At 43.2% G+C, this 14,915-nt stretch overlaps 1 protein-coding gene across 2 annotated transcripts; it reads left to right on the top strand.

Annotated features, from left to right (window-relative positions):
• The first annotated feature begins 376 nt into the window (after window positions 1-376).
• Window positions 377-14,686, top strand: TMEM179 (transmembrane protein 179). 2 transcript variants are annotated; one of them, XM_014957671.1, is made up of 5 exons: window positions 513-712; window positions 1,022-1,137; window positions 4,361-4,498; window positions 6,059-6,137; window positions 7,544-14,686. In XM_014957671.1, exons 1-5 carry the CDS (start codon window positions 527-529, stop codon window positions 7,721-7,723), a joined length of 699 nt encoding a protein of 232 aa, XP_014813157.1. In that variant the 5' UTR covers window positions 513-526; the 3' UTR covers window positions 7,724-14,686. The 2 variants fall into 2 exon arrangements, with proteins under 2 accessions (XP_014813156.1, XP_014813157.1); XM_014957670.1 differs by lacking the exon at window positions 1,022-1,137 and having other exon boundaries at window positions 377-828.
• The last annotated feature ends 229 nt before the right edge of the window (window positions 14,687-14,915 follow it).

Below are 14,915 nucleotides of genomic sequence, written 5' to 3'. Positions count from 1 at the left end.
CTCGGTGACCAACACCGGTTTTTTGTTTGTTTGTTGGGGTTTTTTTTTCCTTCTTTTTTTTTGGTGGATAGGGGGTGTGTCAGGGTGACCAACACCGTGACATCAGTGTCCTATGTCATTAAGGGGATACCCCACTGAGAACCCGGTGGTACCCAGCCCTGCTGGGGAAGCACGGACTGATTTAACCCCCTGGGGACCAGGGTGTATCAGCAGCCGGATTCTCTCCGAAGCAGAGGGATCTCCTGAACCAGCTGTTCCTCTCATCTCCCCCAACAAGCCCTGAATCCAGACACGGGAGAGGCAGCAGCTGTGTCTGGAGGAGTCATTGCATTGCATTGCACTGCGCATCCTCCCTCCCCACCCCCTGCTGCTGCAGGCTTCCTCCCTCCATCCCTCCATCCTCCCCCACCTTCCCTCCATCCCTCTCTCCATCCCTCAATCGGACACTAATGTCACCCGTCCATCCTTCCCTCCATCCCTCCCTCCCTCCCTCCCTTCCTCCCTCTGCCTGCGCAGAGCCGCCGACATGGCGCTCAGCAATTTCCTCTTCGCTCAGTGCATCTGCTACTTCCTGGCCTTCCTCTTCAGCTTCATCGTGGTGGTGCCACTCTCCGAGAATGGCAACGACTTCCACGGCCGGTGCCTGCTCTTCACCGAGGGCATGTGGCTCAACGCCAACCTGACGGTGGAGAGGCAGCGCTTCACCGTGCAGGAGTGGGGGCCCGAGGCTGCCTGCCGCTTCAGCATCTTCACCGGGCTCCTCTCCCTGCTGCTGGCCACAGTGCAGGCCTGGAGGACCCTCTTCTTCCTCTGCAAAGGGCACGAGGAGTAAGTACCCCTCGGGGAGGGCAGGGGGTGCCCATCCCTCCTGCAGGATGGGGCAAGGGGGAGCAGCCTGGGGGTGCAGCGGGCTTTGCATCACTCAGATCATCCTGCTCCCTAGATGGGTTTGGGGTGAGGTGGTGTATTGCCTGTATCCATCTACACACACATCATGTACCCCCCCAACTTCACCGTGCAGGAGTGGGGGCCCGAGGCTGCCTGCCGCTTCAGCATCTTCACCGGGCTCCTCTCCCTGCTGCTGGCCACAGTGCAGGCCTGGAGGACCCTCTTCTTCCTCTGCAAAGGGCACGAGGAGTAAGTACCCCTCGGGGAGGGCAGGGGGTGCCCATCCCTCCTGCAGGATGGGGCAAGGGGGAGCAGCCTGGGGGTGAAGCATCGGGCTCTGCACCACCCAGATCATCCTGCTCCCTAGATGGGTTTGGGGTGAGGTGGAGTATTGCCTGTATCCATCTGCACACACATCATGTACCCCCCGACCTGTGTCTAGGGTCCTCTTGGGAGGATGCTCCTCTGCAGGGGCTTAAGGTGGGGGGGCCAGATTCACTGCTATGGACCCTTTGGCAGGCTGGGAGCAGCATCTGGCCAGATCTCTGCTGTGGTGGGCATGACAGGTCCTGGGGACCATGGTCCGATGTTGGAGGCTGGGGTTCGTAGGTACCTCCTGACCGTGGTCCCAACTACGTGTCCCTGCAAAGGGGGGGGCCTTCCCCAGACGTACACTGGGTATGTCAAAACCCTTGAAACAACACGGCTGTGCGTGGGAGGGGGCAGAAGGGAGCGGTTGGTGGTCCCCCTCTATTTTTATCCTGCTTTCGTGGTGGACATGGCAACTATTGCGGAGAACATCTATTGCTTGGTTACGACATGAGAGCAGCACTGAGCTCCCCGCAGCAGCCGCAGGGCTGCACTGGCAGCTGGTGACTGTGCTCACACAAACTGAGGAGCTCATTTGGCTCTCTGGTGGCCTGTCCTACCACCTTGGGTACAGTCCCTGGCACAGGTAACCCAGTTAGGGTCCTCCAAGCATCCAGCTGCACAGAGGTGGGAAGGCAGGAGCATGCATTGGTGGCTGGGCAGACTAGGAAAGCCATTTTCCCACATTTAGGGACCATACCAAGGGTGAATCACTCATTTCCAGGTCTGTTTGGATCGGAGGTTTCTTTAGTCAGTGGTTGTTATGCACATTTGGGCTTATACAGCACCCTGGGGCTGTTAATATTGGGGACTAGGTAGCAGTGTTGTCTCACTGGCTCCTTCTGACCACTCTCAAGTTGACACTAAACCAGTCTATATAGCCTGTAGTCTATAATAAGTACAGACTAGAAACTTATTTCCATATTAAAACTTGCCATACAAGTTCTAAATATAGCCATATACTTAATATTCCGCTTCCTCAGGTGACCAGGTACGTGTAGAAGATTAGTTGAATCTAGATGCTTATTTTCAGTTTTGCAGTTGAGAACTAGTTAATTTTTGGAAGAAACCAGCCGTGAAAACCTTGTGATAGTGAAATTTGGATCAGATGTTTAACCAACTTCCAAATGTGGCTATTTAGTTCAAAACTATTAAGCAGGCCCCTGAAAATTGCCCTTTTAGGAGTTACCTTCAGGCTAACTTTGCGCTGAGGGTTAGCAGTTGTCTAACACTGTTAAAAATAGTTCCAGGCAAGAAAAAAGACAGAAGGGCTGTGGGATGAGGGGGAGCAAAGACAGAGGAAGTTGGCAGGACAAGACAGCCATAGAACATCCCAGAAGGGTCAAAGAAGTTGAGAGGGAAGGTGCTAGAAACCATCAGTTTCCTAGTAAGAGGGAAGGTCTGTCCTGTCCCAGATATGCCACTGTCTCTCTGAAAAGGAGGCAGGGCACAAGCTGTTCTGATTTTAGACAGCTTATTTGTTAATGCTTCAAACAGGCGTGAAAACAGGTCTGTTTGCATGGAGAGATAAAGGTGAGCTTTTTTTTTTTTTCACTTTTTTTCTATCAGTGTTGGAATGGGATGACTGTCACTTTGGAGGAAACCTAGAGAGTCCCTCTAAAGCCACATTAACCCAGGAACAAACTTCCTAACCCCACTGCTAATTGATTCCTCATCACATTTTAAAGAAGTCCTCCTGAAGTTACCTACGTCTTACAATGTATAACCTGTACAAATTAGGATCATAGAATCATAGAATGGTTCGGGTTGGAAGGGACCTTAAAGACCATCCAGTTCCAACACCCTGCCATGGGCAGGGACACCTCCCACCAGACCAGGTTGCTCCAAGCCCCATCCAGCCTGGCCTTGGACACCTCCAGGGATGGGGCAGCCACAGCTCCTCTGGGCAACCTGTTCCAGTGTCTCACCACCCTCACAGGAAAGAATTTTTTCTTAAAATCTAATCTAAACCTCCCCTCTTTCCATTTAAAATCATTACCCCTTGTCTTATCACTAGGATTGACCAGCCCAGAACAGGATTTAAACACTTACTCAAAAAATCTCTCAGTTTTTCACTTAATGAGCTACCAGAGTTAAAAAAAAATCTGCTTTTTGTTTTTTTGCATTGAGTAGACTCCTTCTGTACCCAGCACTAGTGGGAAATTTGTCATATTCATCCTTACCACCTAACCTGACTAGGATGACCTGTCTCCTGGAGTTGCCAGTCTTTCTCCAACCTAGAGTAGAGGTACAGTTTTTAGATAATGAGACCTTTCCAAGTGCTGCCTGGAGCAGTTTCAAGTAGCAAAAGACTCGGTCAGATGAATGAGAAAAGAATTAGAAAGTTTTCATGACCTAGAACTAAGGGGAGGAGTTAAGCAGTGAGGTTGGAAGACGAGTGGACATTTCCCTGGCCTTACGACATCTCTGTAAGCATCCCACCCCACTCCAAACACAGCATGTGCCCAGGGCTGGCTCTGGCTGGGCAGACTTAACAGGGCTGAGGTAAGTTGATATTCGTCTGGCTGAAATAACATACTGACACCAAAGTCAGAGAAGTCCCAGGAGAAGCTGGCCTGCTCTGCAAATTGCCCATAAAACTGAGATTCGTGTCCTTTGGTGGCAGTACCTTGTGTTACATTACTTAAAATGATTATAGCTATCAGTACTGTGTTGTTTTATTTTTAGTTTCCCTCTTCTAGGCAATTTTTGTCCCAATTATCACTTTAGTCATGAAATAATTTTAGCTCCAGTTACTATATAATTTGAGCTAATGACATTTATTTTAACAATGGTGATTTTCATCATTACAGCTAATGAAAGTCATGCTGTGTATGAACAATCACCACTTAGCATTTATGATTTAAAGCCCCATCCTCTTATGGTGAAAAAAAAAATAAAAATCAAAAGCAATTACAAATGAAGATAATGTGAGACGAAATCATAATCCATAGTTTTTCAATGTATTAGGTGTTCTTAATTAAAGCAGATGTATTTGAAATGGAAACTGCTATCTTTGTGCCCAGTGTATGCTGCTTAGAGAGACTGCTGATGTTGTGTTTCAGCTCTTTATGAGTTACATTTTTCTTCTCTTTTATTGCAGCTCTTTCTTTTATGCCTTCCTGAATCTGCTGATCAGCGTCTTTGTGGTGTTTATCACATTTATTGCTAGCACTATAGTGAGTGTAGGATTTAACATGTGGTGTGATGCAATTACTGAAAAAGGAAGCATGCCAAATAGGTTAGTATTGAAGAATACTTTTTCTTCCTTTTTGGTTTTTTTTTCATGTGTGCACAAATGAACAGTGGTCTTACAAACTGTAGTTATTACACACAAGGAGAGCAAGGGGGAGAAAGCATTTGTAATGTGGAACTCCAGACTTTTGTCATCTGGAAGAAAAAAAGCAAATTAAACTTTTATTTTGCATCTATTACCCCATTAAAAAAAAAAAGTACATTTCCATGTAGTTTCATGGTGTCTTTAAGAGTCACTATCATATGCAAAAAGAAATCCATTACTTTAAAAATTTTTATTTCCAAAGGACATCTAAATTTGGAAACGCTCTAAGAATGGGGGGAGTGTGAGCAGGGCAGGGGACTGGGAGTCAGGACTCCTGGCTTGCTGTCCTGGCTCTGCCACTGACCCACGGCGTGACACCAGGCAAGTCACTCATCCTGCCTGTGCCACAGCATCATCCAAAATTTAGTATAAAGATGCTGGCCTCATAACAGTGCTGTGGATGCCCTGAGAGCCGCAGAATGAAAAGTACTTTGTAAATCCAAAGTAGAGGTGGTTGATACTTTCTTATGGTGCACAAAATGTACAGCTCCTAAAATGGTTGTATCTACAGTTGTATCCCACAATGCTTATGCTCCTTATAGGAAACACGGTAAGTTGAGGTAGATTTTTTTTTTTCCTATCAAAGAAATAACAATGAAGAGAGAGGAAAAGGTGACATTTTATGTCACATGATATTGAATAGACGTACTACTTAAAGCATACATTTATGTTGCACATTGTCATATGTTGTAAAATGCCATAGTACATGTTCTGTTTAGGGCTGCAACGATTAATCGAATTATTCGAATATTCGGTTAAAAATTCAATTACAAAAAACGTCTAATCGAATATTCGGATAAGAACCCAAGATGACCGACAGCACTGAAAAGGAGAGAGAAGAGGCTACAGAAATCAACCAAGAGATAGAAAGACAACCTCAAAATCCTGGGATTTTTTTCACACCAGTAAAAGTCCAAGTTATTTGTAAAATCTGTAGGCAGCCTCTATCTTACCATCAGAGTATCGTCTCCTTGCTGGAGCATCCGAAACAAAAACACCCACACAATCCCTTCTTCTGAGGCTTTTCCTGATGAAGTCAAAAGGTAACGGAGGCTCATGCGCTTTGTTTCATTTGAGGGGTGAAGCAACCAACCTGGGGTGATGCCAGATGTGTGGGAGGCTCGGGGGTAGTGGGAGAAAAGGGTTTTACTCATGCTGTTTTCATAATAACTATTACAGTTCCACTTGTGGATAATTGGTGTTATCGCTTACCTAATTATACTTTTTCTTTTCTTTTTTGTTTTTTTTTTCAAAGAAAGTAATCACATGCCTCTTTTAGCCTAGTTTTAGGGAAGACTGGCAAGCAACCTCGTTACTGCAATGGCTTAAATATCTTGATAGAACATTCCGTTATGACTGTTCGAAACACTCACAATGTTGCTCTGTTTTATGTTTGGCCAGCCTGTTTGGAGTCTCTGAAATAATTTTCTTTTTTCCTCTCCAAATGCCTTCCTTGGGTAGCTGTGAAGAGTTACAGGATATAGATCTTGAACTGAACTTAGAAAACTCTGCTTTCTACGACCAGTTTGCTATTGCACAGGTAGGTCGGACTAGGTCATGGTTCTATTCCAGTTCATTTACCATTTGCTCATTGATCTGGGATAGCTGGAGCTGAACTACCATCCTCTGAAATCAATGGGAATGTTTCCACTGACTTCTGACAGTGCTCTTTCAGGATGATAGTGACAGCCACATTTACGTTTTAAATGCAAAATAGATAGCTTTGAATGTGGACATGTCAAAACCTGACTCGGCCACTGATGTGGTTACTCATGATGGAAAATTTATTATTTCTCCAAAGGATGAACTGTGCAAATGTTGGAACATCCTGGTGTCCTGGAGCCCTTCATTGCTGTTCAGAATAATGTCTGGCATATAAAGCCAAATTAGTATCTCTTATTTCCAAAGTCTGTAGAATAACTCAAAAGTATTTACCAGTGAACTGAGATAATTATAAGTATGGGCATAAATGCTGAAGAGAATTTCCAAAGTGCACAGAATACATAGGAACATAAACTCCCTTTAAAAAATAGTAGTCCTTGCTTATCTAAATTGGCTATTAGAGTAAACAGCTGTATTACTGTCTGGAAGTGTTCAAATTGTTGTATTATTTTTTTTTTAATTAAAAATGCAATATGTCAACACTGAAATAGGGGGATTCAATTAATGTTTCTTTGCTAAAGGCATCATAGAATTAAAATGGAATTTCAGCCAGAAAGTCTTACTACAAGTGAGTGTCCTCTGAGACGAGGAGGCCAACGTTCAAGTACCTGTACAAATCAAAGTGTAACTATTTCTATGAAGTTAAACAAGAGATACTGGCAAGTTGGTGATAGAGCCTCTTGCAGATCTGAGGCTTTAAGTCCAGGTATCTCATGCGAGGTATAAATGAGCCATCAGGAACTTGGATGGATTTGAGTAGGTTTTTCTCACTCTCTGTGTTCATGCCAATGCGAACCAGTTACCTGAGAGTGTAACAGTTCAATTGGTAAGATTTTATCAACCATGTTTTGAATAGAAATTTGACCTTAAAATTTGTACTTCTCCAGGGGCAGTGGGAGGTCCAAAGGACTTGGGAAGAAAGTTTTCCATAATTTCTTAAAACGTATTGCAGTGCTAAAGTAAAAAAGAAGAAATAATCCCAAGAATTTTCAGCCGGCCAGAATGTCAGATATGGGAAGTTCAAGGGATGCAAATGGATTATACAGATTTCTTTGTTTCATTATTGTACTTAGTGCAGTTTTGCTTCATTTTTTGTAGTACATAAAGAGTTTTTCCTTTTAAGCTAGGAATAGCTTGACAGAGTTGAGGAACACTGGGGCCAGGGCTTCACTTGGTGTGACTTCAAGGGATTTGGTCCAACTGAGATTTTGATATTTACCTGGAGAGTTCACTTTGTTTTTCCAATACAGTACTGACCTCTTTATTGTTTCTTTTCTCCTCTAGTTTGGTCTCTGGGCTGCCTGGCTGACTTGGCTGGGAATTACTATTCTGGCTTTCCTGAAGGTTTATCACAACTACAGACAGGAGGACCTGCTAGATAGCCTGATCCATGAGAAGGAGCTGTTGCTAGGAAGATCCTCTTCACGAACCTCATTGCAAGATGAGAAAAGTGGCATGATCTAAAGTGTAAGCCAATTTCCAGGGCAGGATATAGATTTTATTATTCTGTAGCGTGAGCTGCAATTGAGTCAGGGTATTGAGTGAGTGAGATCTTTTCTTTCCTGAAAGGAGATGTACTTGTGAATCACCCACTTCCTCCATGAGAAATTGTTGGCAGAAATACTTTTATTAGGATACAGAGAATAAGTGGCCCCATGTGCCATGGGCACAGCAAACTTTCTGTCCTAAGCAGGCACAATCTGTAACTGACTCTTGCTGTCAGAGCTCCTATGTGCGATCACTGGCTTTTGGGGAAGGGGATCATTTTTGAGGACTCTGCTGGCAAGACCCAGCTATAGAGTCTAGGCTATTTCTTCAAACTATTCTCCATCAGCAGTTGTAACTGGGGCTGGGTCTGGTCCCTCCTTTCTCCCTCTCCCCCCTTTTACCATTGAAGCTGCCCCTATTCTCACTTTATTCTGGGTAATTGCAGCTCGGGTCCGGGTACAGACTCTTGCTGTCTCTGCTTTTGCTATGTGTGGACACAGCGCTGACAAACCACTTGCTCCTGCTCTGATTTTGAGTTCATTTAGAACATAGAGACCTGTGTACCAGACTTGATATTTAATACTGGACAGTGTTAATGAATTTTGTGAAACCACTAAATTATTGCATTATCTGCCAAAAGCTGTTTATCGTTTGGAAGGATGGTGGAGAATTTTTGTGGTTTTGTTTCTTTTTAGATTTTGGCATGACCAACATTTATTATGACTCCTGAAGTGTAGTGTAGCTAGCAACTGCTGAAGCTTGCATTCTAAGAAATTACGCTCAATAGATAGTATTAATGCTTATGCATTTATAAATGTAACTTAGTCCCTAACATTGTATACTATTCAGTTTTGAGTATTAGAATTTACTTGTGATATTTATTTCATATAGGGTATGCAAAATTACTGTAAACATTTGCATTGTAGCTATCTCTATATATCTGTAAACATAGCAAGGAGCTCAAAGAGCTGCATTATTTTATAGGGAGTTCAGTGTTGGAAGGGTCTGTACTCCCCACTCAAGGGCAGGAGTTCCAAGGCTGATGAATTTTGCTGTGGAAAGGGAGAACTGTTATTTTCATAAAGCTCGCTAATGACTTTGTTGTTGCGTTCAGTTTTGCTTGGCTAGCGCTTCGTCAAATAAGGTGGATGGTTGAGATGAGTAGATCCGATAATTAAGGAGAGTCACTCAGATGAGTGTGGGATTTGCATGGCAGAGAAGTAAAGTTGTACTACAATTAAGCAGCTCTCCCTGGGTATGCATTACATTGAAGACCCCGATTTGGCAGAAAACTTCAGCAAGTAGTTAAGTTTAGGTTGAAGAAGAATTTTTATGATCACACAGGCACTGCCTGTGGCAGCTGTTTTTGAGTTGAGACTCAAATTATTGCAACATGAGTGCAAACCCTGCGTACCTACATTGCCTGGTGAATAAGAAAGTTGGGGAGAGAAGAGAGCAGGCTTCAGAGCCCAAGCCTGGGGCTAGCACAATCATATAGATTTACTGTTGTCTTCTGGGGACGATCGGTGCTTGAAGTTAAGTACCTGCTTAAGCATTTTGTTGAAACAGAATTTGAAGTAATAAAAAATCCCTGAACTGCTAAGCATTTAGGGCATAAAATCTAACATTACATTTAACAGCCATATTCTCATAGGTTTAGGGAAAAAAGCCTCCACGGGCTGTAGTCAGTGAGCTGGTCCTGTGAACATCATTTATAGACCCAGCTGGCCACAGCTATCTGTAGAGAGATCTTGTTTTTCAATGTGATTTCTGCCCACAAGGGAATGCAATTCCTTTGAAAGCTTTACAGGGGTGGCTTTGTTGTAGCTGTGAATTGACAGCAGAGGAGGAGGTCCCGAAGAGGGAATCAGAGATCAAGTTTAGTTAATACCTATTTAAAATTCAGAGATCAGGACTGGTGGAGTGCCTTTTTTATTAGTCTCATCTAATAAGAGACGCACTCTTGCAGGTACGTAAGCCCTTTGCTTAGGTATGACCTTCTTCTTCCTACCCTGAAGAAGGGTTGGGTCCTGAAAGCTACCCTGCTTCCTGTGTTTCCCCAGTTGTTTCTCCAACTGTAAAATACACTACTTCTCCTTCCAATCTCATTTTGAATTTAAGATTCAGCAGTGACATCTCCTCCCACAGATTACTTCAGTGCATGCCTTACTCCTCACGTGGAACCATGCTGCTGCTGCTTTGTATAATTTATTTAATGTATATGCCAAATCAGGCTTGGGCTGAAGTAATATATGGGTTGGGACCACCGTTCCTGGTCTTGCCTGGGGCTTTGAAGAACCAGGAGGCTGAAGACTGCAAGACACCAAGTGTCTCCTCCTCAATCTTGCTCTGAGATACCAGGGCTCAAACTTTGTCTCTGGTTCTGAGGAGGAAGAAGATGCTGCTCATTGGTGAGGTTGTCTGGAGCCGATACTTTCTTCTACCTCTGTCCTACCTTTTGTCCTGTCTCGGGGTCTTTTCCTCCTTTTCACTTCCACAAGAAGCAGCAAACACTAGTCCCGGGCTTTCTACACTTGTTGACTTTTGTGGTTATTATTTTCACTAGCATTTGTCACCCCAACCATCTCCCTGATTCTTATCTTCATTGTTCTGCAGCTCAATAGACAAAAAGTGGGATCTTTAAAACACCTGGGGCAGCCAGGATCCCACCTCCAACTAAAAGCCAATAGGAATGAAATACTTCAGCCTTTGGAAAGTCCAGCCCAGCAGAAGTACATGTAAAGACTGACCCATTAACTGTGGCATCAGGCAAACCTGGTGATGCCAGACTGAAAATGTGTTACAATAGCAGTATTATTTATACACACATACCTCTTTTGTACACTTCTGACTTCAGCATTTAGTCATCCCTTTCCAAACTCACCTTAATAAAACATGCACTTGTCCTGTATTTTCTACTAAATCCCCAACGCAAATAGTGGGTTAGAAAGCCCTAGGCTGTTTTATCATCTCCCTTCTCCAAAGCCTCCCACCTCAAACACATTGCATGTAAAATCACTTTCACTATTTACATGATAAATTTAACACAACTCATGACACTCATTCATACTGACAGGACTTAGAGTATTTTGTGACAAGCCAATGTGGATTTTGACAAAATGTCTTTTCTTCTAAGTCAATGGCCTGGGTGTGAACATCCTTGAGTTAATGGGAATCCTGTCCTTATCCAGAGCCTAAATTTGTGCCTCAGACCATTTCCTTTGCTGATGGAAACAGCCCATTTTTATCTCATTGGAATGTTTGCTTTGGAGACCACGAATGTCATTTCCTTATGCTTAGGCAATCTGAGAAGAGAGGCAGGTATTACCTGGCTTGTTTCCACACCTGTATGCAGTGAGAAAATACACGTGTAGCATCATGAGCATTGAAATTGTTTTAGAATTGTTTCTGTTCATCGTCCTAATGCCTCGAAGTAGTGAATGCTTCTATTTTTGTCCTCCATAAGAAAAAGGAAAACTAACCTGATCTGTATTTTAATATTCACATATACAGACCTAAAAGTTTTTTAATTTTTTTTGAAATGACAAAATTCTGCTCAGTAGTTTATAAAGCTCAGAACTGCATAGAAGGCAACACTTTGGTGTACTGCTGATGTAGAAGGGAAAAAACCTCTGCACTCTCTCAGAAAACCTAACATTTGTTTCTGAGAGGTTACACAGCAATTTACTTAATATATAGCAAATACTGCTTGTTTCAATGCAGGCATGTACTTGATGGCATCTTTCCATTGTTGTTGGGAAGAGTATTTACATAGAAAGGCTTTCTCTTTAGTCTCTGTTGTCCATGCCAAAGAGTGTAGTTGAACTGCTATTGCAAACATAGATTAATGTGAATGTATTCACCCGAGTGCTTAAACTTTTCTACCTCTCATAGCTACTGTAACTGCTTGAACTGTTATTGCACACAATAGTCAAAAGAACTGAATCCATGTGAGAGTCTAAATCCTATCTTCATAGATTTCTAAAATATTTAGGATTTAACTCTTATTAGCTTCCTGTTGGGTTCTTGTTCCTTAAAAATGGGCATAGGGACCCAAGAAGGGCTTTTGATTAGTCAAATAATAATTTTACTTTGTTTTGGTTTGGGTTGGAGGTTTTTTTCCAAAGTTTTTTTTTTTTTTTTTCCTCACCAAAACAAAAAGCCAGCAACTGTGATTTGTTAGACATGGAAGGTTATATGTTACATGAAAGTTATACTTTACCTTTCATAAGGGTGGCAGAAAGCAATGAGCAATTTGTTAAAAAGCTTGTTATGGTCCTTCCCCATCCCTTCCTGCTGGTAGGTAACCACAAGGTACAGGTTTACTCCTCCCCTCTGCTTTGGGAGACACAAGCCTCCATCTCCATGGCAAATGCTTCCACCTTCCATGCTTTATCCTGGATCCCCCTCAAATCCTCCTGCTGGAGCTTTCCTACATGGCTTGAAATTCCTAAGTAACAATGTTTTAGCTGGTGGTTCTGGTGTCTATCAAGGAGACAAAGTACTTGGCAGGAAGCTCTGCTCACTGAAATAGCTTGAATTATTTATATATGGTGGAAATCCAACTTGAGAAGTTTCTATTCCCCCTTTCCACTTGACTGTGTTGTAAAGTGAGGGCTGAGATGACCTGCCAGAGGTGGGAATGAAGAGTCACTGTTGCTGTTGACCGCCTGGGTGATTTCTCACACAAGTGAGTAAATAGTTGTGTGACAAAACTACTCTTTACCTACTTTATTTGCCTCTCATTTCCCCCCAGATTTTGGAAATTTGACTCCAGTTTGTATACAGGTACTGAAGAGTAGTTGTGAATGTGAGAAAAACTGCAGTTCTTATGGTGAACTTTGCCTTTTGTCAAACAATAAGTGTGGCAGAATTTCCCTGTTCTCACTTGGGCTCTTTATGGTATGACATCAAACCCTTCCCTTTCCACAAGCCAGGCCTGATTTCAGCGACACGTTACTCTAGGAGGTTCCCAAGGTGGGTGCCAGCAGTCCCTCAGGGAACCTGGCGGAATTAGATGAGTGCTATGTTAAACCACAGATTTTAAGGCAGGGAACTGTGTATTCCACATAACACAGTCCAGATCTCTTCCCCCACTCACTTGTGTAGCAGAGGGAATTATTTTTCCCCAATAACACTGTGAAGTCCAAGAGTTTTCATCTGAAATACGGCACATCTTCCTGCAGCAGCTGGATCTCAGTTTCACCAGTTAACCCTTTTCACTTTCTGGGCTGTTGCAACTGTTTTAACCATCATTGTTAAAACAGTGTTCAACATTTTATATCAAAAGGTGCCAACAGTCTCCTTATTAAGCTGCAGTCTTCTGGAATTGCAAGCAGTCCTTTTGCTAAATGATGTCTGGAAGCTCTGTGCTGAACAGCATCCTTGCAGGGGAAGGATCACTGCATTGGGGTCCCCAGACAGTGCAGACTGATGACACCAGAGCAATTCTGGTCAAACACTCTCTGAATAAAGCTATCACTATTTTTCAGCCCAAGCTACACAACTGAGAAATCAACATATTGTAATCTGAAGTGCACCCCCAAGAGATTTTTGAAGGTTTATAAACAAAACAAAACAACAATAAAAAAACCAACAGTTCCACTGACATCTCCTTCCCCTGGATCATTTCATCTCCAAAAACATTCCTGCAAACTTCACAAAGGGTTTTATTGCCATCAAGCTTATGAGGCATTATTTCTCACATCTCTTCCTACTGGGGACAAGACCTGCTGAGGGGGACAGGAGAGTGCCATAAATCAGTATAGAAATAGGTAGTGAGGAGAACTGTTAGTGCACGTGCTGTGAGGGAGGCTCCTGGTGTGGCAGCACCTGCACTGACAACACTGACACCAGTTTCACCCCCAACCTGCTTATGTGGCTTCTCAAACTGCAGAGCATCTCCTTGAAGGCTGTGTTTGCCTCAACTCAGCTTCTGGAGTGAGCTTCCTGTGTCAGTTGTGTGGACACCTAGTGTAAAGGTACTAGCATTGCCACCAGGGATGGAGGGGCTGCTTGGAAAACCTCTTTTTTTTTCCATGTTGGCAGATCCAGATACTCTACAGCTGGCCCTTCACCCTGTGGCATGTGTGGGGAAGAAAAGACCGTTCCCAAATCTCTGTAGACTTGTATTTTTGAAAGGAGCTCATGAACACTCATAGTTTTAAAAGGTTTGCATTTTTGTGTGGTACCACCTGCAAAGAGCTGAAGCTGATCTTTCTTGCTTCTAAGCCAAGCACAGAGCCTGAAAACATTTCAGCCTCTCTTAAGTGTATGTCCTGTGACTTATGTATTCGTGAGCTACTGTCTCTACTTATGGCCACGTGGGAAAAGCTTTATATGAGTCTAACCATCGGGTTATACTGCTAAAGAAGTCCCTGCATCATGGGCATTTGGGGACAAAACTGAACCCTTTTTCATAATTTGTTTAACCACTGAAAGCAGTAGAGGGGCAGATCCTTCACTGGTGTATATAGCTTAGCTTTGTGAGCCACGCTGGAGCCACGCCAGTCCACACAAGCTGAGGGTAGAGCCTGGTCCGTTTTGAATACTATCTCTTTTGGTTTGTATGGTCTTTTGCAGCGTAATGACTGCTGATTTGGAGCTTTAATTGCATGCATTTGACAGAAACAGAATCAGAGTGAGGTTTATTATTGTTTTGATACAGTCTCAGAAAGGAAGCTTTTTACTAGCATTTTAATATAGCCCTTTGTAAACACCTAGCAAATAAAAATGTGGAGTCTGATCCTTCTGCTAATGGAGTCACCAGCAAAGTTTTCTTTGGCTTTATTAGGAGTTGGACTGGGTTCAGTATAAGTGATACACTCTAGTGTTCCTGAAAAGGAGTTAATGTGTTTTATATATTGACGCTTTTTGCTGGACAGTGCATTGGCTTTTTATGATTTGGTGATATATACAAATAAATTATTTGAAAAGTCAGTATTTCTGTGCCTGTTTTTTGAAGGTGAATTTAAATTGTTACAGTGTAAGATGAAAGATTGTTCTCAAGATCAGTGGTAGCGTCCTAGTTCGTGTACTCATTCCCCAACATCTCCATGCCACATCTTGTATACTCGTGGATATGGGCGACCATCCTAAGCTGCCTGAGCCCTTTTGGTACCATCTTCCAGCAGTGAACCCTAATGCCATTGGAGGCAGGGAGAAGATG

The sequence above is a fragment of the Calidris pugnax genome, unplaced genomic scaffold, assembly GCF_001431845.1.
Source record: "Calidris pugnax isolate Ruff unplaced genomic scaffold, ASM143184v1 scaffold211, whole genome shotgun sequence".
In the NCBI taxonomy this organism is placed as follows: domain Eukaryota; kingdom Metazoa; phylum Chordata; class Aves; order Charadriiformes; family Scolopacidae; genus Calidris; species Calidris pugnax.
This window is presented reverse-complemented; position numbering and strand designations above follow the sequence as displayed.

Bases quoted from the DNA above. Each gene is read 5' to 3' on its own strand.
- TMEM179 (XM_014957670.1), top strand. From the start codon at position 527: ATGGCGCTCAGCAATTTCCTCTTCGCTCAGTGCATCTGCTACTTCCTG. The intron at 829-4,360 runs GTAAGTACCCCT...CTTTTATTGCAG, and splicing joins CTCTGCAAAGGGCACGAGGA to CTCTTTCTTTTATGCCTTCC. The intron at 4,499-6,058 runs GTTAGTATTGAA...TTCCTTGGGTAG, and splicing joins AAAGGAAGCATGCCAAATAG to CTGTGAAGAGTTACAGGATA.